The following is a 26,887-nucleotide window of genomic DNA, read 5'->3' as shown; positions in this document are numbered from 1 at the left end:
TGAATAGGCACGTTAGCGGGTGGCTGAGCTTGTACTCCCTGCTGAATCGGTACTGCGGCCCTTTGTTGAACGGGTTGTGCCGGGGTTGTCAGGGCCCGCTGTAATTGCCTGTTTTCCTGAAGCAAGCGTTCCATTTGATCCTGGAGTTGATCCACACGGTCATATAACTCCCGATTTTGGGCTCGCAACAGGTGAACTTCCTCCCCAGGACCGCCTGTACGGTGAGCTCTGCTTGCCCGAAAACCCGTGGCCCATTGGGAGTTGTCTCCATACAAGTCCTCTTCCTCTGACTCTTCGGAGTCCTGACGCTGTTCAGCGAGACGGCGCGCGCGTTGGGTAGTGCGCGATGGAGCGAATACCGGGGAAAACGACAGTCCCCCCGCAGGATCGCTCCGTCCGGAATCTTTGGGGAGGCCGCCAGTCCATGCGTGATCTGCAGTCAACTGCTGCTTTTTGCCCCTTGCTGCTTGAGCTTTGGCCTCTGCCTCAGCCGCTTCAGCAGCCTCCCTATCCGCAAGAGTTTGGGCACTTTCAAGCCTCAAAGCGGCAGTTGCGGTAACGTGCGGCAAAAGTTCCTTCTCTAGGAGAGCGAGGAGGGGGTCTGGCTCCCCCCCTAACAACGGCTGTACTCGGACCGCAACCGCAGGTGCATCGGTCCCGAACGTCGGGATCAGAAGTTGAGACAAGGTGGCTACCGTGGTATCTTTTGTACAATCCGTAAAGAGGAGCGCTGTCTGGATAGCGATCCTCTTGGCTTCAGCTTGACAGTCAGCTGCATTGGGTACCAGAGAAAAACTTGCTGGTGCGGCTCCCGCCATGGCTCCTTTTTCCAAGGTGACGGGGCGCCGCAGAGTTGTGGCTGGGAGAGTCTCACGGGCAATGAGTTTATCCAACAAACCAGTTAGTATTTGTAAATCCTCAGTTGCCAGTCGAGCATCATCCAGCAACCGATCAAAGTCCTGGAGGTCTAAACAAGCATTAAAATCCTCCGATGTTGACATCCAGGGAATTCTTACTAGAGATCGCCACTGCGTTTGGATCAGTCCGTTTAAGCGGCCAACCTCAGAGGTAGTCCTAAATAGTTCAGCTACGATGTCCCGTAGGAGGTTAGGGTCCTCCGACGAGGATTCCAAGGGTAGGGTCCACAACTGGACTTCCAGGGTTCCGGGAAACTGTCCTCCCGAGGCTGGGGGGGGGTAACCCGGGGTGTCGGTCACGGTTCACTCGGAGAGCGCCCTCACAGCTCCCATCCGAGTGGCAGGCGAACCCTCCAGGGCTCCAGCCTGACTGATGAATCGATGAGGAGAGATAGCTGTCACAATGTCAGCTCTTGACCCACCGAACCAGAAATCACCACAGAGACAATCAGATTCCAAGAAGATGGCTTTACTGGTCATTTAGGCAATACAGTGCATGAAAGGCAGGGTGACAGCTATGAGTTAGCTGTCCGTTATTTGGCTTTAAGAAGCATAGAAATGGCGGGAGATTATAGAACATAAACAGAGCAACAGTTCCCAGGATTTGTGTTCCCAGGACTTCAAACAGCTTTGGTATGTGTAATCGTCCTTGAGTCTGAGTAGTGCAGCAGAGAAACGAAAGTAAACATAGAAACCGAGATACAGGCCTGACATGCTGTAGTTTTCTGCAAGCAAAATTGCAAACATACCCAATACTTGAGAGAAAGGTGCAAGCTGATTCAGCCTATGCTACCTTGGCAGAATAAACTACTAGCTACCCAAACTGTCAGTATATGTATCACAGTGGCTTGAGAGAAAGGTGAAAAGGTTAACAAGGGAACAGTCAGGTAAAAAGGACAACAAAATGTATGCAACAGTCGAGATGCAAAGAAAACTCTGCATGCTCCCCTCATGAAGGTTAGGCATCCTTCTAGGTGCAGAAATGCATATTGAATTTAAGAGCTATATATGTCTACAGCAGGTGTCAAACATGCGGCCCGCTGAGCCAAGGCACCTAGTCCCCCTTTGCCCCGGTCTTTTCTGGGCTGGCTGGGGAGGGAGTGGGGAAGGCTTCAGCACCGGGTCCGCTTGTGCAGGCGGGGGCTTTTGCTGGGTAGCGCGGGGCTGCCAGGCCACTTGCACGACCATGTGTGGGGTGGGGGCTTTGGCCTGGTAGCACGGGGCAGCTTGAGCTCTCAGAACTCTCTCAGCCCACATGGAGACAGGCAATGGTAAACCAGCTCTTGCCCTGAAAATCCTACAGTCACCCTAAGTCAGCTACAATAGATAAAATATTTCATAGATATTTTTAGTACCCCGTAAATTTTCAACTTTTCCATCAGAAAAACTGAAAAAAAGGCTTTGGGAAGTCCCCCCCCCCCAATTTTCCCAGGGTTTTTCTGGGCTTTAACATCTCTAATGTAGAATCAAATCAGAATATAAATCAAAAGGATTTTCTATGGCAAATCTGACCTCTTTATAAAGAATGTTGGTATGTAAAAGTTGGTATATGCCTGTTCTAATATTAATGAAACTTTTATTTCTTGTGCCAACAAAATGCTGACACACAATAGATGGATTTTGAGGTTTTAAGGCTCTTGGCTTTATTTTTCTTTCTTAAATTAAATTGCTGTTTTTCAGCACTAAAGACCTTTTAAGTAAAAAATAAAAATACATTTGACTTGTAATTTAATAAAGTTGCTTACAGCTATAATAACCTAAAAGTAAAATCCAAAAATCTAGAACACAAATTTGCATCATACCTTTTATTAGGACCAACCCAATGATGCATAATAGGGTGTGAGTTTCAAAGTCTGCCAGAGCTCTTCTTCAGGCTGGATGCTGCCTAAAATACTGTTTTCAAAAGACTTTTGGGAAGGGAGAAAACATGTCCTGTGGCAAAGTCCTCTTAAAGACTGCATTATGTGTTAGATGCAGAGCAGATTCAAACAGAGTGAGGTTTCACCTTACTCCAGGCAAGAGGCAATAAAATGGTTACACTTCACAGAAGCAACACCTTATCTCTTGAGTTAATATCATGACTTTCAAGTGATTTCTAGTCACTTACTTCCAGGCAAGAAGCAGTAAAATAGCTACACTCCCATAGCGTAGACAAAGTCCAACAAATTTCTCTGATCACAGGACTTTTGCGCATTTACAGCCGATTCCTGAGTGGGGGTGGATCTGGGAGTGGCGCAGCCACACCGCCTCCTAAGAGGCTTCCCAGCCGCCACGGAGAATACAAAAGCCTTTTTTAAAATAAAAAAGGTGAAAATGGGGGGAAAGCCCCCATTGAAAAGAGCAGGGCTGCCACACCAAAAAAGGTGTCATAGTCCTGCTGCAGTAGCAAGGGGAGTTCCCAGGCTGGAAAGAGTTAGGAAGCTGACTAGAAGTATAGGTAGGAACAGGCTGCTGACTCAACTGAATTATGACTGCCTTGTGCAATGCCCAGCTTACAGGGTATGCCACAACCTCAGAAAGAAGGTCCATGGCACAATGGAAGTTCAAAGAAAAGACTGAATTACACACTGAATGCTTAGACTATTATTCAAGTTATTCAGGTCAATCAAGGTGCACTTAAGACAATGCTCCCTTCTCTTGCCATATTCTTTTCTATCATCAACCTTTAACTTAATGAAGTCTGGATCTGTTCTTGGTAGACGTTATTAGAACTCTTCCTCAAGTCCCTGCTTTGCTTTGGCAAGCTCACATCAAGGAATTAAATCCTCCTCATTTATGTAGCTCCGAAGACTACAGGCTATCCAGACACCTGGCAATCTTCCAAGATGAACCACCCCACTCAAAACAGGTCAGGCTTGACAAATTTTGATTCTAGGAGTCAGCCCAAAAATGTAGGAACCAGACTTGTTACTTAGCCTTCAAGGTTCTGTGTTTTAACACTCTATTTTCTAATTACTGCTAGCAATATTTGCCAGGACTTTTGAGGGGTCTTGAATTACATATAATTGAATCAGATATAAAAGTTTTAATAAAAATAAATAATTTGAAAATTTCCAAAAATTATGAGGCCACAAGGAAAAAATGGGTGTGTGTGTGTGAAATTCAAGGGAAATTTGAAAAATATGTTGTACTTATTTTCCTATCAAACCTAAACATATGCTGTTAAAGCAGTAAAATAAGTGCATAATTAATAATTTAAAATATACAATTGTACTATTGGGCATATTTAAGCAATTTGAAAGTATAAATGGCTATGTTTTCTTACAAGTAAAACTGCAACTATGCAGCTCTCTCTCAAGCGTTGGGCAAAGTGTTGAACCCTCTGCTACCTTTGCAGCTGCATCATTAATTTTTGCCATCAAAAAATAAAAGTTGCAGGTAGAAAACAGACACTATAGTAAACAAAGGGAAGTGTATTATTTGCACAGAAACAATCTCATTCACAGTGCAATTGTGAACCCTGGAGCCAAAATAGGTTAGGAAGATATCCAGGAGTCAATACTGGAATAGCCGAAAGACTCAGCAGTGTGGTGTCCAGGCACGAGAAGTGCTCTGGAGATACACTGAAATACCTTCTTACAGGGGCATGGAGTTAATCGGCTCCCTAAGCCTCTCCAGCCTAGGAATGCTCCTCAAATCTGGTGTGAAGTTACTCCTGCAAAAATCGTGGAATAGCTATAGCTGCCCAAGCAACAGCGAAGGCCAAGTACCCACCCAAAGTTGCAGAGTAGCTCAAGGTGTCAGTTATGGCAACAGCCAATCATATCCCTCCCCAGCAGCTGGGTACACCATCCCCACATCCAAGCACAGCACTTCCTACACTCCAGCTAGATGATGATAGGGCATATGACATGGGGTCCTGTCACTCAGGCCCCTGGCATACACACTTGTTGTACTCTGGTGGTGGGAAATGTACAGATGGGGCACTTAGCATCACAGAGGAACCACCTACCATAAACACCCAAGGGGGAGAGTAAATGTTGTTAACAGTGAGACTAACTTGTCTTGGGTTCAGAACACTTAAAGATAACTCATCTCTAGAGACACACACCGAATGGGTGACACAGCCACAGCAGCACACCCCTGACAGGTGATCAGGGCCAGGACTCTGGAACCATTTCCTCCTTCCCTTTCACACTCACCCTCAGGGCCACTTCCACAATGCAGACCCAGTTCCAGTTCAAGTGTAATATGAGCACCTGTATGCAAATAAGCATTTAAGAGTAAATTAATTATGACTTTGGACACATCTTCAAATCAGCTGTTAAATAATGAGCTACAGATAGGGTAACTGCCTTGTCTTTACTAGACAGCAAATATATTAGATGATAGTCATGTGAACATGCTGGAAAGTGTGAGATCAATGGAGTAATAAAAGAAAGTCTTATATAAGAATATAACTCACAGCTGAATAAAAATGGATAAGAGTTTCAGTCTTTGCCTTTCCACACAAACAGAGTCTGTACAATTGGACTATCTGAGAATCTGCCAAATAATTCATTAAGGGGTAAAAAATTATGTCTGGCCAATTAGAAGAGTCTTCAAAAGGTTGGAATAGTTAAGAATTTTCAATAATCTGGAAGTACTGGAAAAGATGGAGTTCTCAGTCCCCAGAAAGAGGGTGCACATTTCCTTTTGGTATCAGTACATAATTTGAGGTGGTACCTTTGTTCTAAATCTGCAAGTATCTTACTCATAACTAAAGAGAGGTCTGAGGGAAAACTTTGGATAGGGAATCTGTAAGCTTGGAAGTCTTGCATCTACTGTCTTTGGTATGCAGATCCCCCACATCTGGGTTAGCAATGTGCTTATTAGGGCAACCCAAGGCAGGTCCACCCAGCAGTGCACCCCCATGCCATGCAATGAGGCATATCCCCAGGAATGCTGCCTATGGTGTGTGTAGTGGGGGGGGGGAAGATACTGGCAGCCTCATACCATGCTATCAGCATGGTTCTTGGCCAGGGGATCCCTCACACATGAAGCTGCCTTATACTGAATCAGACCTTCCATCAAAGTCGGTACTGTCTACTCAGACTGGGAGTGGCTCTCCAGGATCTCAGGTCTTTCACATCACCTACTGCCAGGTCTTTTCAACTGCAGAATGCTTAGGATTGAACCTTGGACCTTCTGCATGCAAAGCAAAGGCTCTTCCACTGAGCCCCAGCTGGTGGCAGACACAGAATAAACAACCATAGTGAAGGATGACCAACACCTACTCCGCCATGCCCTGTGGGACTGTTGGCCAAACACTCACAGCATCTATTACCTTACAGCATCAAGGCCCTATGCAGCATCTCCACTGGATGGAGCACACATTGTAGCAATGCAACTCCATACAGGGGATTGGTAAGTGTTAGATGGATGGGTATGCCATGCACCATGGGGGAGGGCATCAAGAAGCAACCTCTGAACTTTTATCGTTCATGCCTACATAAATAAGACTGCACTCCTTTGAGAAATATGAATACAACTGGAATGAAAGTCTTTCTAGATTTTTAACAATCTGCATGCCTGATACACGATATAAATCTAAAACAGCTAAATTTATACACAAGATTAGAAAATGTTTCCCTTTCAATGAGTCGGTCCATTCCCTTATGTTTTTTCAATTGAGCATCCGGAAGCAAAAGATCAAAGGTTAAAACTATTTTCTCAACATATGGGAAAAATAATTACCATCTGAATATTCTATCGGATGAAAACTTTAGAAATAATTACAACTTGAGAAATGGCTTAATTCAGCTCTGATTACTACAAGTTACTAGTGTTTTTGCAAAGCAGCTTTTGTAAGTTAATGCAGTCCTGAGTTTAACAGCACAAGACAGGAGGACTACTACTACAGACAACTATTTATTAAAATACTGACAGCAGATGCCATTCCACTGAAACAGCAATACAACTGCACATATACAACTACGAACCAACAGAGTGAGGCAATGCGTTTTCACATATCAAAGCAGCACAGACACCTGTTTTCACTTTGTCTTCTTTGCTCAAATACTGAGGTGATACTATAGTACTCAGACCAATTATTTGAGAACAGCCTTTAAACAGGAAATTCTTTTGTTTCAACAATGTATGTTTCGTTTCCGTAAATGAACAGCAGAACTGAGAATTGGACACATGGCTTATCCCAAGTAGCAAGAAGACACTAGGCAGCGATGACATAGACCTGGCTGAATTATTTGGAAATTTATTTAGGATTGCTTTGGTTTCCTATCCAAAGGCATCAGAGTTATTACATTATATTCCTAACTGAATCTTTAAAGTATACATGATCTAATTAGTTAACTTTAGGCCACCCTGGAATCTTTGTAGCTTGATCTTCCCACATAGATTTCCTTTTCTATGCACTGTCCTGGCTTTCCTAGCAACTATTACATGCTTTTTCATTTAACACCAGTGTGTTAGGCACTGAAGCACACAAAACATAAAGAGTAATGCAATCCCTTGGCCCAGGTGGGAGTGGGGGGAGAAGGTTATTCCCTGCTGATTATAGTCAATGCACAGCAGAACCATTCAAAAGCACCAAAAGACTTGCAGAGAAGCTGCTCATGTGTGTTTTTCAACACTTCCTATCGCAGGTATTTACTCAAAATTTCTTAGGTATCACAGTGTTTAGATGGAGATTTCCACCACAAATATAGCCAGCAAATCAAATTCAAATTAAGGGTTTGTCTTTAGTAATAACTCTCCAAATTAATTAAGTTGGTCATCTCTTGAGTTTAAGCAAGCCTACAGAACAAAATATTAATACTCTAAAATGTGTGTTAGATACATTTTCTGTCTAATATAAATTTTAGAATACTCATACTAAAATTTTATGGAAGAATCTCCCATAAACTTTTAGTATGAGTACTCTAGAATTTGTATTAGACAGAAAATGTATCTAACACACATTTTAGAGTATTAATATTTTGTTCTATAGGCTTGCTTATACACAAGTGATGACCAACTTAATTAAATTAAATATGACCATTGTTATGTTAGCAAAATTCATGTCTCTTTGGTCCCTCACTATTTATATTTATTGTAGTTACTATAAGATTTCATCATTTTAAGGTGCATATGAATTGATTCACATTTTAAGAATCATGCAAAAGTAGGACAATGGGCTTTACACAATTTCACAAGTAATCATTATACAGCTCCATATGTGGAAATTCCTGTAGTTATACATGATGGTGGAAAGTGCCGTTAAGTCACAGCTAATTTATGGCAACCACGTCTTAGGGTTTTTAAAACAAGAGACATTTGGAGGTGGTTTGCCATTCCCTGCATTCGCCTGGGCTGAGAGAGTTCTGAGAGAACTGAGACTGGCCAAAGGTCACCCAGCAGACTTCATGTTTAGGAGTGGGGAATCGAACCCAGTTCTCCAGATTAGAGTCCACTGCTCTTAACCACTATACCACACTGGATCTGTAGTTATATATATCAACAGTTATATCACATTCCAGTTTACAGCTATCCATTCCTCTGTATATAATTATTTTAAAAGAAGTACAATATTTACAAGTCACAGTCACTCTATGGATATTCCCCTTAAAGGTAATCACATCAGGTTATAAACATCAATATCACAGCTTATCTACATCCCCCCACATATTGCCAATTTTCACTCACATTTTATGCTGTCTATAGGTCTAGTTATACTTTACTATTACAAGTTGCTTATTATTGCTGCTCTTAATATTTTTGGAAAGTACAGACATTTAGTTGTGCTTGGTTCGAAGTCATTGAATTTTTATTATGTACTTCATTTATATCCTACTTTGCTCCCCAATGGGGAGCCAAAGAGGCATACGTCATTCTCCTCTTCTCGATTACAGCCTCACAACAACCCTATGAAGTTGGTTAGGCTGAGAGTCTGTGACTGGCCCAAGGTTGCCCAGCAAGCTTTCATGGCTGAGTAGGGATTTGAACCTGGGTCTCCCAGGTCCTAGTCCAACAGTCTAACTATTACCATGCTGGCTCTCTGAATTCTCTATTAGAATGTATCTTATGCTGTAAGATACCTTGAGCTCAACAAAAGGCAGTAGGAAACAATAAGTAAATAGATATCCTTAATGAGTCTCAACAATGCAATTTAAAAAGCAATTTTAAATTAATACTTTACTATATTGTGTAGCTTTACAGTTACATTTTTACTTGAACACATGAAGCTGCCTGATATTGAGTAAAACCACTGATCTATTAGGGTCAACATCATATATTTTGACTGGCAAGAGCTCTCCATGATCTCAAAGTGAGAATTTTAACATTACCTACTACCCGATCCTTTATACTGGAGATACTGCAGCTTGAATTTTGGACGTTCTGCATGCAAACCTGATGCTCTACCCACTGAGCCATGGCACCTCCCGCCTCACTGTTACAAGTTAAAAGTAATTATCAAACTGAACCTACATTTAAGATTCCTATTTGAATGTTCGATTTCACATTGTTCGCATAAACTGCTATGTCCAACAACAGCAATATCCCTGCCATTTATCTATTGCTTGGCTAATTTTTCAAAGATCTGTAATATCCATGTAGTAATTTCATGCATTCAAAATATTTCACACTATATATAGTTTCCACCCTTAAAATAACAATCCTGTGAGGTAGCTTGTTATTCTCATATTACAGATGGAGGGCAGAGGCTGAGAGAGGGCAATTTAGACACCACAACAAATCTCTGTTCATGGTGCACCCACACACAGCTTATTTGTCATGCTCACGTGTGCCCTTCCTCTCCCTTGCACACAGGGCACAACAGAAAGCGTTCTGATTTAGGAAAGCCTTGAATCAAACTCTGATATCCCATGACATCCTGGGTACCAGGGCAAACTGGAGTTTGTTTCTTTTCTACAAACTGGGCCTCTAAACGGAGATTAAGTAGTAATGGAAGAAGACATGTACTAAATTACTGGCAAAATAATTTAATGGGTAGCTTGCCTTTCCTTTTTTTAAGAGTGCCAGCATGATGAAGTGATTAAGAGTAGTGAACTCTAATCTGGAGAACCAGGTTTGATTCCTTGCTCCTCCACATGAAGCCTGCTGGGTGACCTTGGGCCAGTCACAGTTCTTTGAACATCTCTTGCTGCTCTACAGGGTCACCAGAAGTCAGCTGTGACTTGATGGCACTCACACACACACAGCTTTCCTATTGAGTATGGATGACAGAGTAGTCCCTGAAATCTGAAAAATGATTCCAAAAGATAGGAAGAAAGCCAAAAATTGGGTTGTACTGCTTATTCAATCGCTTTTTAAGCCATTATTGTTTGATGGGCAAGTAAATACTTTGTTTCAAAAATTAATTTATTGGAGTGTTACAGTTTTAGATGGATAATTGGACACATGAAGTCACTGATTTAAGGACTCTCAGAAGTTATCTAATCAGATCTATATTTATTTCACACTGTGTTCTCCAATGATCGTAACTCAGAGAGGTGGTAGAGCAGCATTGCTCATTCCCCCCTTCACAGGTTTGAAAGTATCTTTTAGTTAATGATTGCTGCAGCTATTCCTACTTTCTTACCACTATCACCACCACCCCAAACAACATTAGGGAAGGTAATAAATGTTTTGTTCTTTGGAAGGCTGTAGTAGTAAGAGCTCTAAACTAGGCACAAATAGAAAATATTTGGAATATCTTGAAAACATAGCTCAAGCTTACAAATAGCTAATCGGAAGTTCAACTGTGGTAAGAACTTCTTCAAGGAGAACAGGCAGAGCAGCCCCCGCCCCTTACCATTCTGTGTCAAAATCAACATTCTAGATCCTAAGATCTTTGAGACAGGGATGTGGCCTTTTCCTTCTTAAATTAAGGGTAAAGGCTTAATAATAAATAAATATCACTCGCCTGTGGCATTCATTTTCAAGCATGCACTTTACTAGACAAAATACAGCTTATTTTGTTATGCCTGTTTATTGTGTCCCCAAAGGAGACCCAAGCAGCTGACATTATTCTTTATCTAACCTAGCTACAACCCTGTGAGGTAAGCCAGGGTGAGTAAGAGTGACAGGTCACCAATCAAGCATCCCTGTTAAAGTGGGGGTTCAAAATTGGTTCTCTCAAATCTCAGTACAACACTCAAACCTACATCACGCTGGCTCTTTTTGACCTTGACCCCAGCACTGTACCCTTAAATAAAAAACAGGAAAACTAAACAGGTGAACTGCATTGACCAAAGACATTATCAGGAATCATTACAAGATGCAATTTATAACCACACAGGTAAATCTGGTTTATCCACAAGGACATACTGATTCCTCAGGCAAGCATATACAGATGCATTTCATCTATCTATAGATATGCTATGCTTGATTTAACTTGAACAGAAGATGCTGCATAAGCAACATGACTTGTCAAATACAGAAAATGCACAACGGTGCCACAAATGATGAAAGGTCAGCAGGACTACAGCATTCAGTAAAGCAAATAAAATTTTGTCTTTGAAACTGAGAGCCTTCTTCAGTAGTTAAGACTCCTGCTAAGCATCTTAGCAAGCATTTGCCTTAGTCCCATTTTGCATAACAGGAGATTTAGCCTTGTTAAAATAAGAATAGATGAACTATCTGTAAGAGTTACAATTATGTACCCCAAACCAACATCCCACTCAGGCGTATGTCATACAGTGCTGGGTGGGGTGAACCTATATAACTGCAGACAGAAGAGCATCAAAACGATAGAATATAATAGATTAAAACCCTTGATCCCTCAATCATTCTCACAGCCTGTTCAAACCAAATTACCACACAAGCATAATAGGTATTATAATGAACTGAGGCAAGGCCATTAAAATAAGCCTTAGTACATATTCACAGAAACATATTGGCAGCCAAGTAATTTAGGGCAAATTAATGTATTTATCCACAAATCATACACTGGCAGTTTTTCACCCCTTCATACACTCGAAAATGTCAGTACCAAGAGATCATTCCTGTGGTGTTTTGCCATGTAAATACTTTTTGTGTGCTTTATTTCTATGTTTTAATGTGGAGTTTTAAATGTATGTTGCTGTGATTTAAAATGTGTAGGCTTGTACAGTTAGAAAAAAGGGGCTGGATGGGTGATTGAAATGTGTTATGATTAGATGGTAGCTATACCCTAGGGGTTGGACCTGACTGTTTTGTTCAGAGAGAGGTTTTTTGCAAGAATGAGAGCTGAGTAGTGTGTGTGTGTGTTGAGTGAGGTGCTGCAAAGTATGAGGGAAATATGTGTTCTGTGTGGAGGTTATAAGCCTGGGTAGCAAGTTGGGAAGTTAAGCTATGTGGACATTATTGGCCTAAGTGACAAGTGAGAAAATAAAATCTATAACAAAATAATTATATTTATTATATGGTATACACAATTATATGGTGTACACCATATAATAAATATAATTATTTTGTTATAGATTTTATAGTTTCCAGCTCAACCTTTGAGGCTCCCTGTACTTTTTGGGTTGAGGGTCCCCCACCTCTTTTCTTGTTTAAGTGAGAAAATAAGCCTGTGTGGCTAGGTCTATTTAAACAACCATTACACTATTTTACCTATCTGAAACCATTATGCTTATTAACCACAAAGAAACCATTACGCTATTTTACTTATAAACTCTAGGCATGCTTAAAAAAACTGCGTGTTTTAGAGTAAATGATCCCCTTTTACCTCAGAGCCACCCCCGCCTGCTGACCGTTCTGTCAATCTACCATACACGACTAAGCCATCCTGTTCTTTGGGTCCCACTAAGAATTCTAAAGTGAGAGCCTTTGGTGGCAGTGAAAATAAGGAAGGCAAGGAGGCAGCATAACACACATCACCTCAGAACACTAGAGAGATGCCTTAACAAAGGTTACTCATAAAGAGGTCACACAGAAAAGAGTGAAAAATGTTACAGTTCCCAATCTTTCAACATTAAGGATCTTAGTCACTTTCAGTGACATACACATTCTTTCCTGCAAGAAAAAGTGTAACTGTTAAACTGAGCAGCCTGGTACCATAGCAAAGAATGGAGCAATTACATCATCTATAATTTCTTTATAAAAGTTACAAAACAACAGTACATGGGGATATAATCTCTATCATCCCTGCACCAAAAGGACAAAGTCAATACTTTTGACTTGTATGCTTGTAGGGACCCTCAAGGATTGCTGATTGCTCTGAGCCAGCTTCAACCGGGGAGGGTGTGTTATAAATCACAAAATAAAATAAATAAAATGTTACAATCTGCTAATGCAAAAAGTCTCCTATATTTTGGTACAGTTTTAGTAGCTTGCACATTTCTTAAGTACTGGAAAGTTTAGATCTAAAGTTAAAGATGCACGAGATCTACATACCAAAGCATGCATTATTCTGGTAATCTACATCATACATCCTTTGCTTGACTAATGCCTAGACCTACTCCAGATTGTAAAGCAGTAAAACTGGGGTAGAAAATCCAGCAAGGTTAATTTCTTGGATTACAGCTTTCTTCTAAAAATACATTGTTTTGCCAAAATGGATTTATGTGTCAAATAGTCTACCACAAGTTTATGGCTACAATCCTGGAAATAGCTGGTGATGAATGTAATCCCACTATGAGGCTTGTAATTGCCACTGTTACAGTTTTAGGAAGTGCAGAAGCTCTTAGGAATCAAGCCTGTTTCTTCTCTATATCTGGGTTACATCCATCAGCACCTCTCAAGTAGTTGAGCAGAAACATCCACCTTTGTCATACTATAATCAAGCAACAGGGCAAGCATATTTTTCAGCATTTGCTTGTGATGTTGGAGATGTGCAGTGCACATAGAAGAATTTAACTCAATGCCCAAACACATATAGGATCGTACTTGTTCCAACAGATGCCCGTCCATGGACCATCTATACTTCACGCAGCTGTTTGAAGAGTCATAACTTCAATTTTGCTATAGTTAATTTCCAAGTACTCATTTCTGCAATACTTTGCAAATTCCTACCCAGCACTCATTGTCATGAAAACAATGTATCTCCATGTAATACATTCAAGTACATACTCCCATCAGTAAGTGTACATAGTCATTTCCTTATGTATACCCAAAGTTAAGTGTTAACTGACAACTATCCAGAGCCTAAACAAAGCTTTTGCTTCTCTCATGTTCGCATGTACAATACATGAAGGTTTGTTTCACCAGCAACTTCTGATACCAGACCCCATTAATTCATACTTGAATTCATTAAAACTGGCCTTGCCTCTTCTATGGTCAGTATTATTTAACACGGCAAACTGCTACTTGCATAGCCATCCACCACACATTCAGCTGCAATATTTCAAGTGCATATTATTCCACCTACCCCACAGACTGGGGCTGAACCAGTGACCATATAAGCCACAGACTACATTATCTTTAAATGGGCTTATTTCACTCTTGTAACCAGTGATATAAAATATTTTTAAATTTCAATGTGTTTTAAAAGAGGCCCCATTTCTGCTGAAGAAATAACTGCTATCCTTTGAACTACCAGCTGTTTCTAACACAGGTTATTTCCAACACAGATTATTTGCCATGGGTTCAATATGGTAGTACATCAGGGTTATTTTTTCTTTCTTAATTATTTATTTATGTTCTTTATAGTCTGGCTTTCTTGCTTGGACTCAAGGCGTATTACATAGCGTGTGTCAATACAATTGATGGATGTGCTATTCAATAAACAATGAAATAGGATTAGGGTTGCAGAACCAACCAGAAGTCTAAAAACCAGAACCGAAATAAAGCATAAGTATTAACATGGAACATTAAATGATGCTAAATTACGTAGCAGGATCCTAATTTCAGCAAGCTGCACATAGTAGTATATAGACCACGTTAAGTACAGTGCAACTCTTGAATAATTCAGTTTTCCATAGTACTGCACAAAGCCATGAGAGTGGGAGCCTTCCTGACCTCCTCAGGCAAGCAGTTCCAAGAGGTAGGGGCCACAACGGAGAAGGCACATGTACAGGCAGTTGCTGATTTTGCCCAACTGCAGATTGGCACTTGCAGAAGACCTTGCTCCGATGAGTAAAGCTGTCATGGTGGAGCATGGGGGAGAAGCAGACTTGCAGATATAAGTAACTATGGCCATGAAGAGCTTTGTATGTGATAATTGAGCCCATTAATTGATGGGTAGCAGTAACTCCCCGCAGGATGGGAGCGTGCCCCCATCTAGCTCCCAATAATAGCTCAGCTGCGGTATTCTGCACCAACGGGATTTTCCGAATTGATTCTGAAGGGAAACCAACGTACAGTGCATTACAATAGTTTAGTCTCGACGTTACTGTGGCGTGGATCCAGGTGGCCAGATCAGCCAAATCGAAGTAAGAGGCCATCTTTCAGACTAGACTGAGTTGGAAGAAAGCCTTTTTAACAACTGCATTAACTGGCTTCTCCAATAATAAAGTTGGGTCCAATAAAACCCCAAGTCTCTTAATAGAGTCAGCAAGGGTCAGCTAAACTCCATCAAAAGCGGGGAGCACAATGTCCTTCAAGGGCTCTGCATTACCTTGGTCTTTTCAGAGTTTCGTTTCAATTTGCTCACTCTTAGCCAATTCACCACAGCAGCCAGGCAGTTATTCAGGACCTCTACCATATCACCAGGGCATTTGGATAATGATACATAGAGCTGGGTATCATTGATGACATTCGATACCAAAGCTACAAATGATTGGTCCTAAGACCTTCACATACAGATTGAAAAGCATGGGAAATAGGATTGAGCCCTGTGGAACTCCACAGGATGGGTCCCTCATTAATGATAACTGATCTTCCACAGCTAGGGTTGCCAAACCCCCAATGGGGGCGGGGATCCCCCACTTTGGGGGCCCTCCCCCAGCACCATCCATCTGGCTGGCAAGGGTCTTAAAAAGTAAAGGTCCCCTGGGCACGCACCGGGTCATTCCTGACCCATGGGGTGACATCACATCCCGACGTTTCCTAGGCAGACTTTGTTTACGGGGTGGTTTGCCAGTGCCTTCCCCAGTCATCTTCCCTTTACCCCCAGCAAGCTGGGTACTCATTTCACCGACCTCGGAAGGATGGAAGGCTGAGTCAACCTTGAGCTGGCTACCTGAACCTGACTTCCATCGGGATCGAACTCAGGTCATGAGCAGAGCTTTTGACTGCAGTACTGCAGCTTACCACTCTGTGCCACGGGGCTCTGGCAAGGGTCTTACCAGGTTTAAAATGAGGCCTAGGCCTCAACATCACCAGTGTGATGATGGCACTTCTGGAAGTGCCATCATCACACAGGCAACAACAGGCAAGACACTCTATTTTGGCAAAACTCTATGGTAAAAGCAGCTTCAGCCACAGAGTTTTTGCCCAAATACCAGAACGTTTCCTTCATTGTCGTTGATGAGATGACGTCACTCATTTTAAGCCAGGTAAGTTCCCCGCCCCCCCTGCTGATGTACGGGGGGACCTAGCAACCCTACCTACCACAACCCTTTGTGTCCAATTTGTGAGGAATGATTTGAACCAGTTCCTTCCCCATAGCATCATGGTGCATTTGTGCACCTCCCAAGATTTTCCTAGCTTTTCTCCAGTCTTTCCTAAACCTACTTTGCTGTGAAGTTTTGAACCATCATAAGAAAGCTGGGATGACTGCTGTGTGGGTGGGAAAGTTTCCATTTTCCCAACCTTGCCCACAGGGCAGCCATTTTCTCTGACCCTGTTCCCACAGCAGCTATTTTTCCCCTCTGCTGCCATGCTTTTTTGAGGGCTTTTTTAAATTGGCGAGTGAACATTGCTATATCTATATAATGTTATAACAGTCTGTATCAGGTCCTCTGAATTCCCACTTTTTTAAATAGTATCTGGCCCCTTTCATTGTGGAGATGCAAAAGGAAAGATATTGTGTCTACAATAAAAGGGGCTAGAGGCTTACTTTTTTAAAAGAAAGTTCTGAGTTTAGAGAACCTGATACACAATTATCATTATGATATTCAACTGCTGGTTAAAAAAAAAAAGAACCTGAACATCCATGGTGAGAACAACCTTTGCCAGGAGACTGAGGCAGGGAAAACTGCCGATTGGAAGCCCCAATGATATATGCCTGGCCTGATGTGGAAATCACCCTCATTTGTTACATAAAGTTTTGATTGTACTACCAAATACTATCCTTATAAGATTTACTCCATAGTGCCAGAAATAGGCTACATTTTTAATCCCGTGTTTTGTTTTTTAAAAACAATGTCGATTATTAAAAAGTATTCAATGGTTATTATCTTAAAAGAGATCGATCTACTTTGATAAGCAAGTAGGACCCACCTTCAAGAGCAGACGACAGGATTTTCCAAAATTGTTTAGAGGAGCCAGCTGATTCCTACTACTCCTGCTTCAGACAATCTGAAGGCCAGAGTGCCTTCCATTGGCATGGCCCTGCTGCTCAGTATGCTGCAGCTGGCAGCTTAATTTCAGTAGTGTTTTAAATTTTAGTTACAGTTGTTAATATTAGCCAATAAAGCAAGTTTGCATTCAAGAGTAATCTTCTATAAAGCCCCTGTTCTGGGACTGTTCTGTTTGTTTGTTTTTAAAAAATGATATCGATATTATCTGGTGTTTAGAAAGCTTACAGTGAATTTAAAGCAAATGTAAATATTGTGTTTCAGAACAGCAGTGTGGGCCCAACCTTCCCCCCTCCAACTCAAGTGGCTCTTCCATTGGAAGAAGAGCCGCTTTAGTTGAAGGAAGGCTCCAAATTTTGATCAGTGGAGTGGTAGGATCCCCCCCACTTTCAGCTCTATGTCTTAGAGGGAATGAGCACAGAATTATAAAGACATCATCATATGAAAATTCATACAACCTTAGCAATTCACACTGATCATAAAGTGCAAAATGGCTCCTTAGCCTTTTCATAGCGGAAACTCCACAGTCACACTCCTCAAATGGATATCTGGTACATTTTATGGAGATAATAACTTGTGGCTAACACAAGAGTTACCAGGTTGACAAAAAGATTATATTTCACTAAAATTTTAACTGGGAGGATCTAGTAGACAGATTTGAACAGAAGGATCTGATCCCCACTAATCCCCACATGAACAAACTCAGTAAACAGATCAGGAGAATCTCACCACACATATGTTGCCTGTGAGATCCAACCACAGTTTGAAGTATATAGGAACCCTTGTAAACTTGTGCCCAAATACCGAAGAGATTACTGATAACACTAGAATTTAGAGGCAGCATCAATGGCGATGATGAAAGGAAGATACCAGAGGTTCTTCCAAAGGGAGACTGCACATCAAGAGCAGACTTACACATGAAGCTGCCTTACAGTGAATAAAACCATTGGTCAATTACGTCACTATTGTCTAAGACTGGCTGCAGCTCTCCCAGGTTTCGGGTAGAGAATTTTCACTGCTTGGCTTTTTTTAACTGGAGATGCTGGGAACTTAATCTGGGGCCTCTTGCATGCCAAGCAAAAGCTCTTTCACTGACCCACAGCCCCATCCATGAATACTAAATAAAGAGCAGTGACCAAATATGATAGTGCAGCTCCCAAATGTACAAACAAAAGCTAGCACATCATTATCCAGAACAGAATGACTGGCTTACTACCCCATGTATTGCAGAATGAACAAAGTAACACTAGAAGGGAACATGGAATATCCTGCAATGACCCAAATGGCCAAGTAGATGATAACTGAGCTGACTTCTCCACATCCATTTATTCTCAAAAATAAAAGCATAACCTCGCTTTTAAGATTACTGGTATTGATGCCACTAAACCCTCAACAGATCCCTGATCCTGGCAAACAGCCACAGTACTATTGTAAACTGATGGGACTGCAAGAAAGAAACTCAATCTATCTAGTAGACAGTGCAGATTTGTACAGGAAGGAAATTCAAAGACACTGAAGCTTGAGGTTCAAGAACAGCAAGTATCCATCTCTCCTGAATGTGAAGACATCATGGACTACAAGGAGGACAGTCAAGATCACTTTGAAAAAGCCTCCAGAACACTTCATTTCTGCAAACTATTGGTATAATGGGGGAACTCTAGAAAGGAAGACAAGATGTGAGATGTAAAAATGTAAAATAAAAAGGAAGATAGTCTGATTACCCTGCAAATCTAACTGACCTCACTTGCCAAAATAAATCTCCTCTTGGCTACAAATTAGGATTGAATGGGAAGCTCAAAAAGACTGCCATCCCTGCAGAGCAGACTATATGAAAACACAGTCACTCATGAATACTTTGTTTAATCCACAGTCATTGTCACCACCAGCAGAGGAAAACAGCAGTGTTTGATGCACTTCCTTATTCATGCGATGATGCATCACTCAATGATTGTTTACAAACTGGGACGAATCTGAACTCTGTTTGCTTAATACTCTCACCCAGTCCTGCCAATCAGATACAGTACTTGTGGTTCTCATCTTCTATCAAAATCTCTTACAGTGTCTGTTGTTAAGACTAAGACTTACAGAATTTAAAAAAACCCTAGACTTTGCCCCAAAATCAGAACCAAGAACTCTGAATAACTAGAATTTTAATTTTTTGCCCTGCCAACCCCATTTTGTTTGCAACGACTATAACACATGATTTAAACTACTCAAGTATATTTCAAACACTTAAGGATATCACAGTAGGCAGCAACAGTGTAGTTTTCTATATTTTTGTGGAAAAAACAGAAATACAACAACCAAAGTTAATCTATGTAAATGAAAGATTAATTCTATGAAACTGGAAAGACTGCATGGGGCCTACTGGAAGAGTTATTGGAAGGAGCTGATGGAAGTGGTCTTTCCCCATCTTCTACTTCCCCAAGCAGCCTGCCATTTATCCCAAAACATCTGGGGATTAGAAGAGTCTCGCAAGCAAAATGTGCCACAGAACAAGGAGCTGTGACAAAGAAGGAAATCAAATAACATTTCCCCTTTTTCATTCTTCTGGTCACAGCTTGCATCTCCAGAAGAGAGAAAAAGAGGCAATTTTACTGGATTTCACCCCATCCTGCAGCACATTCTGCTTGCATGGCTCCAACAATCCTCAGAGAGGAGTTCCAGGACAAATGGCAAGATACTTGGGGAAAGGGAAAGATCTGGTTTGCCAACACTTTCCACAAACTGTTCTGGTAAATCCAACACACAAAGAAAGATAACTTCTAAGAATTATGAAAGTTTGCTCTGCTATATGTTGGATCCACAATTCAACAAAACAGATCCCCAAACTATAGAATATCAGCATGAAGCATATGAATTTTAGAAAAGTCCTAAAATATAAAGTGAAGATTTTGTGAAACAGGGATTCAGAAGTATACAGTAAGCAGACAATTTTAGGCACCACCAGGAGAAGAGGTGGCTATCCCACTACAGATTCTTGGAAGTACTATCCTCTGAACAGCCTGGATATAAAAATTAAAAACTGCTTTGGAAAAAAAGGACGCATATTTTTCCCCAGTGTGGAGAACAGAGCAATTCATGTGGAACATGTTTTAGATGAAGGTGTTAAAGGTGAATCCTATTCACAATGACCCAGGAGTAAGCACCACTGAACTTAGTGAGACTTACTGCTGAGTAGACTTACATAGGACTGTGCCAAAAAAAATTTCTGTTGGCATTGAACAAATTTGTTGTTATATGAAGATTCCATTTTTTTAAATCACATATTCAGATAATGCTCAGAACTTTAGGAAAGCTGATCAAGATTTGGGAGGCATTTGGGTCTCAGATGGACAGGCAGCAACTTTTTAAAAGCACAGCGGGTTACTTGCAGTTCAGCATTGAGCAAGCAGCCTGATTCAGAACATGTGAGGTAAGATTGGTTTGACCTTCCACAAAAAAAGACACAGGGAAGAACTGCTGTGTCACTTGAAGTGCTTGATGCACCTTTATGAGACAGAGGATCATTTATGGAGCAAACCAACAACTCTACCTTTCCAAAAGACATTGATAAATCTAATCTGGAAGAGCTGGCATAAAAAAATCTCTGTTGGAACAAAGTTCAGACAAATTGTCACAATCTAATAGAACAACTAAGGCAAATTAAATATTTCTAATTCATAAGGATAAAGTACCTAAAGATATGTGGAAGGATGGTAGAACTGAAGAAACATTTCAGAGATGTGAAAAACTCCACTCACCATCTATGTTCTGAGGAAGTCTATTCAAGCACTTATAACTACTACTTGAAATTGATAGAACCAGAGAATGAGGATTTATTTTGTTTCTTCATAGGAAGTGAGTTAATAGTTAGTGACAAAAGCAGAAGGTAAATGGAAGGAGGTTTTTTATTGCAAATATCAGGAAGTACTGGAAGTGAAGTAAGAAAAAAATTATCTTTAGCACAGTTGTTACAGAGAGTTTTTTGTGGTTGTTGTTAAATAGCTTCTTAAACACAAGCTTGCTTTGTTCACTAAGTTTGATGGTCATCATTTCTGATGTCAGTTCTAAGACCTTAGGCTACTATAACAGGAAGTGGGCAGATGAGCATATACATGCATATAGGCCAGGAACCTGAAACATAGGAAAGTGTTTTGAACATTCTGTGCAGTATTTAACCTTGTATTTAAAAACTGGGAGGATTCCAAGAACCAAAGTGTTTCCCTTCAACATTTGTTGTTCAAGCCCCTCTCTTGTTTTAGGGATCTGGACAAATGAAGGAAATTACACCAAGTCCTGGCATTCTTCAGAGTTGCAAGCCTTCTTGCAGAAAGTTCTTGACAGATTCTTATTCAGAAGATCTGCTGTTTGCCCCTTCTTATTTTAATAGTGTAGCTGAGATGTCAACAATCCTTTTCATTACTTACACAAAACAGTCTCACATCTGAACATGTGGATTTGGAAAGTGTGGATTTAAGTGGATTTGGAAAGCACAGAAGGGCACCTTCCAAAGATACGAAAGTATTTTTCCACATATGTATATAGCAATATTGCTTACTATTGCTTACCTATGACACCTACTAGCACAGTTCTTCTGCTGTTATTAGAGCAATCCATAAGCACAAACTGCTAGAGGGTGCCTAGGTTTACTAATGTCAATAGCTAGTTGCAGCGTTACACTTTGTGGGTTCACCGAATGGATCAAAGTACAATAATAAGCAGAGTATGGAGTATTTCAAGGTCCAGTAGCAGAGCTCACAGCAAACAGATTATGAGTTGCCTCACTTCCCCCTCTAAATGCTGATCTCCACCAATTTTCCCTTAATGATAAACCACTAGGGTTGCCAGCTCCAGGTTGGGAAATACCTGGAGATTTTAGGGGCAGAGCCTATGGAGGCTAGGGTTTGGGGAGGGGAGGGACTTCAATGCCATAGAGTTCAATTGCCAAAGCGGCCATTTTCTCCAGGTGAACTGATCTCTATCGGCTGGAGATCAGTTGTAATAGCAGCAGATCTCCAGCTAGTACCTGGGGGTTGACAACCCTATAAACCACCTGTATTTCAGTCATATGTTGTGATTGGCCTGACCTGCATGGCCCAGGCTAGCCTGATCTCATCAGATCTCAGAAGCTAAGCAGAGTCAGCCCTAGTTAGTATTTGGATGAGAGACAACCAAGGAATTCCAGAGTTGCTATGAAGAGGAATGCAATGGCATACCACCTCCTTTTGTCTTTTCCTTGAAAACTCTGTGGGGTTGCCATAAGTCAGCTGTGACTTGACGGCACTTTACATACATACTTCAGCCATCCTCCTTCTAGAAGGGAATGAATTCCCTTGCAATGAAAACAATGCCAATAAAGGGAGAATCTTCCAAAACAGGCTTAAATAAAGATTGCTTCGCACTGTACTCAAACAACAACTCTAACACATCAACCACTCCTCAGGACAGAAACTTTTTTTTTAAGCAGTTACACTTTGCAGCATGGCTACTCTCCCCCATTAGGCAAATGTAGCTTTTGACAGCGTAAACAAGGAGGGATGGCTATTAAATATATAAGAAAGAGAGAAGGAGGAGCTGTACCCATGACAAGAAAATGATATGGCATGGCAGCTCCTCCAATTTGTAGATTATTAATATGAGACAAACATAAAATTCAGTACATTGTAAAGAAAAGAAAGACTCAGCACTGAAACCATAAAATGGCAAATGACAAGTCTCAGAATTAAATACTTTCGACAAAAACACATTTTAACATCTGTATCTCCTGCTAGATGCATAGTCCTATTCTATTCGTGTTTACTCAATTCAATTTGAACACGATTTATATTCAGGCATGTCTGCATACAATTGCAAACTGTGCGATTGTAGGTGTTGTCACAGAGAAGCGAGTATTAGTGCACATTATATTCTTTAACTTTACTCCATACCCCCAAATGAATTGCTGTTGTTATAACTCACTGCCAACTTCTATTGACCAAACAGCACCATTTATTAGACAACTCTCAAACAAATAATCCCTATCAACAAGCTCACCTATACGTTTTCCCACTACATCAGCCAGCCAATTATATACACTACCTTAAAACTTTACAGAAATATTTCAATGAGCAAAAAATAGAGCAAGCGCCGCAATTATTCCGACAGTTTCAATTTGAATTTCATCACTAGTAGCAACACCATAAGTATTTCTATTCTCTTAAATTCAGCCTATAGTACAAATGTTTAGAATAAATTAGATGTCTATAAAAACTACACAATGTTTACCATTGTGTACATGTGTGCCTTTATGAATATTGAAAACAATTTATTTCATTTTTGTACAACAGTAGCAAGAAACAGCAATAACAAGGCCATGTTTTACTTTAAAATAAAATTATCCTAAAATGATATGTAACAACAAAACTCTTTAGCTAAATGCACAACACAAACTCTGCTTTCTCTCAAATACACGATAATTCAAATTGTGTTTCCACTTATATTTTTGAAAAATGTTGTGTAGACATTATTTTGTAGTGGAAACATTATTTGTTTAAAACAAACAAGAATGACAGCATTATAAAAGAATAGCATAAACAAGAACTTTAGGTCTCAAGACAGAAAATTACGGGGCATTATGCCCCCTAAAAATACACTGTTCCAAAGATACCATACAGACCATTAGTCAGTTTATACTTATAGAGGAAAAAAACAGCAAGATTTCCCAGAACACTATATAATGTATACACTACCGAAACATAGACAAAAGTACAAGTACAACCCTTTCCCCCATTCAAATGCATACCTGAGTTCCATAGTGTATTATCACAGTAACTCCAGTACTTCAAAGTAGAAAAGGACAATCTTTTTAGTAATTTGCTTTTTATAACACAATAAAAAGGATACAGCCTTAAAGCTCCAGTCTGAGTCCCAATGGCCAGTATCTTCTGAACAGGATCAAAAGCTAAAGATGAAGGCTGATAAGGGAAACCATGGCGTACAGTCTGGCAAGTTAGAGCAGTAAAGCAATTGGTGATCAGGCAGCAGGCAAAAAATTAAAATCAAAACAGCATATCAGGAAAGTGTTTTCATGTAAATTATACTTAAGTTTTCAATGGAGTATCCAACTTTAAATTGGTGTTGTTGGAGAAAAAACTGCATGAAGAATTTATTCAAACTTCAATGAATGTGAAAATGTTAAATGAAACCTCAACTTGATCATTATTTGTGAACATTTAAACAATCTACCCATTCACCTCTCACATTTAATGAATTCCTAGACTAATCTGCAACTTTTTTCCATAAATAGCTGTGGTCAGAATAAGTGAATGAAAATCCAAGACAGTCTCTGGGAAATGTGATGATACAACCAGTCCTGTAAATTAAATGACCACTAATTATTAAAATGGCTCTTCAGAGAGCCATTGCTATTTCTCTGAAGCAGGCCGTGGATGACATAAACCTGCTACTCCATGGCAGCTTTTAAGAAACCTCTTACACACACAGCATTCTGCAACTGTGAGTTGGAATGGCAGGCTTTCTTGTTGTAAAATGTGACTCATAGAATTTAACAAGGCAAATCCTAATTTTTATCTCAGTTGCACCTTACAGAAATAAATGTCTGATTCAGTATTTTCTGACATTAGAAATACATGTAAAGCAACCCCCCTATAAATTAGCTTATTTTGATGAACTACAAGGGTCATACCTTAACCTTCAATTATTCTAATATGGGGGGGGGGATACCTGTAGTACTACTGAACAATGCTGCTATTAAACAAGGACCTTTAGGCCCACTCCTACTCTCAGGTATTTACAGAAAGCTGTCAATCCACAAGCATGTCAAGCTCAGTTTTGGCCACAGGTGTTATACAGGTAGAGATGGCATTCAACATGCACATCATTTTGCTTTTCAATTTGGCATGGCTGTTGAATTAACTTGCTGCATCATCCTTTTGGAATTTATTCTCTGACTGCATTTATTGTACTTCATCTGAATATGAGCATTATAGCATTATAAAGTCTTCCTTCCACTCACGCCATCCTAAAAAAAAGTGATGTTTATTTTGGGCATTGAGGGGAGGGGGAGTTAAATACCCACAGAAAGCCCATACCACCAAAAAATGTGGAGGCTTTAGTGCCTTATCCCCCGATCCAATCAAAATCGGATTTTCTGTGATGTTCAGTTCATCATTGTCTTCGCACAATTCAGCCCCCCCCCCCAAAAAAAAAGATTTACATACCACGGAACATCCTCTAATGCAAAGACAACGATCAATTTAGTTTTATAAAAGCTGTTTCTATTAATAAAAGCCTCGAGTCCTTCATAGCGTCATCAGCAGCTACCGCTTAGTCCAAAAAATTGGGGGGGGGGCGCATATTAAGATACTTGACACCTTTAAAAGCCTAGAAGTCCAGAGCCTGCAGAACCCATCATGGCTCCATCACCACCACGTCTCTCAACACCCTCCCCCTCTCTTCCCAGCCGGCTGTTAACGGCTGCAGCACTCATTCACCTTGCAGAGCTGGAAATGCTCGGACTGGAGGGCCTCTGGGATGTCGTTTTCCCGGGTTGCAGCCTGCTGCTGCTGCTGCTGCGAGGAGGCGGCGGCCGAGGAGGAGGAGGACGACGACGACGAGCCCGCTGTCAGGCCGTCCAACACCTTCCTGATGTTAAATTTCCTCATGGTCTCCTCGGAGGCGCACCCTGGTCTTCTCCCCCCCACCACCACTCCTCCGCCTCCCCCCCCCGCCCTCTTGCCGTGGCTCCCGCCCCTCCCCTCCCCTCCCCTCTCTCACACACACCTCACACAAACCACGGCAGAGTCAGGGAAAGAGGCCGGCCGGCCGGGCGGGCAGGGCGTGTGGTGGCGGCGGCGGGGGGAGAGAAAGTATCGCCCCCCCCCCTTCGCTCTTCATCCAAAAATAAGGGATAATTAAAAAACAAAAACCCCCAATGAGCGAGAGGCGGCGAGGCGACTTGGAGAGCCCTTATCAGGTAAGGGAGGGAGCGGACCTGGTGAAGGAAGAGGAAAGAGCCTGACAGGAAGGAGGGACGGAGGGAGGGACGGAGGGAGGGAGAAGTAAATAAATACACGGAGAGATTAACGCAGCGACGCCGCTTCCTCCTCCTCCTGCGCGGGAGCAAAGGCGAGGTTGAGGCGGCTTCGGCCCTGGCGGATCCCCCACCAGTGCCGCCGCCGCCGCCTCCTCAGGGCTCCTGGAAGGCCCCCAGCCGCCTCTCCTGCAGGCTTTCCCGCCTCCGCCTCGCTGCGCCTCTCGCCCTCCCTCAGCCTGGCGGGGCCGCCTCAGGCCCGACCCCGACCCCCTACCGCGGAGCGTCTGGCGGGCGAGCGGAGCGCCCGTGTGTGCCTCCCCGTGGAGCTCGGGGCGCTTCCTTTCCCCCCCCCCCCACACACACACAGGGACACACGCGCACACCCCTCCTGACGTGACAGCGACGGCGGCCTCAGCTCCCCACCCCTTGCCCCTCCTGCCAGCCTCGCAGAGCGGCAACGGCAGCCGCCGTCATCCCGCCATGTGCCCTCAAGATCCCCCCCCGCCCCCCCCCTCTCTCTCTCTCTCTCTCTCTCTCCTCCGGGCCTCCTGTTCCTCAGGCGCCGCCGCCGCCGCAACGACCCCCCCCCCTCCCGCTCGGGACTGGCGCGCGCCGCTGCAGCCCCCCCCGCCGGCGCTCCGAGCGGCTCG

At 41.9% G+C, this 26,887-nt stretch overlaps 1 protein-coding gene across 2 annotated transcripts in view; it reads right to left on the bottom strand.

Moving 5' to 3' along the window:
- The window catches only part of STXBP5 (syntaxin binding protein 5), a 210,609-nt gene extending 184,743 nt beyond the window's left edge, over nt 1-25,866 (bottom strand). For both annotated transcript variants that reach the window (XM_056852557.1, XM_056852558.1), the window contains exons 1-2: nt 25,696-25,866; nt 24,086-24,183 (exon numbers count right to left, since the gene is read on the bottom strand). In XM_056852557.1, the coding sequence (XP_056708535.1) occupies nt 24,086-24,183; nt 25,696-25,866 (269 nt within the window). The remainder of the gene's footprint in view (nt 1-24,085; nt 24,184-25,695) is intronic.
- Nucleotides 25,867-26,887: the final 1,021 nt, after the last annotated feature.

Source organism: Euleptes europaea, chromosome 7, assembly GCF_029931775.1.
Source record: "Euleptes europaea isolate rEulEur1 chromosome 7, rEulEur1.hap1, whole genome shotgun sequence".
NCBI lineage: Eukaryota > Metazoa > Chordata > Lepidosauria > Squamata > Sphaerodactylidae > Euleptes > Euleptes europaea.
This window is presented reverse-complemented; position numbering and strand designations above follow the sequence as displayed.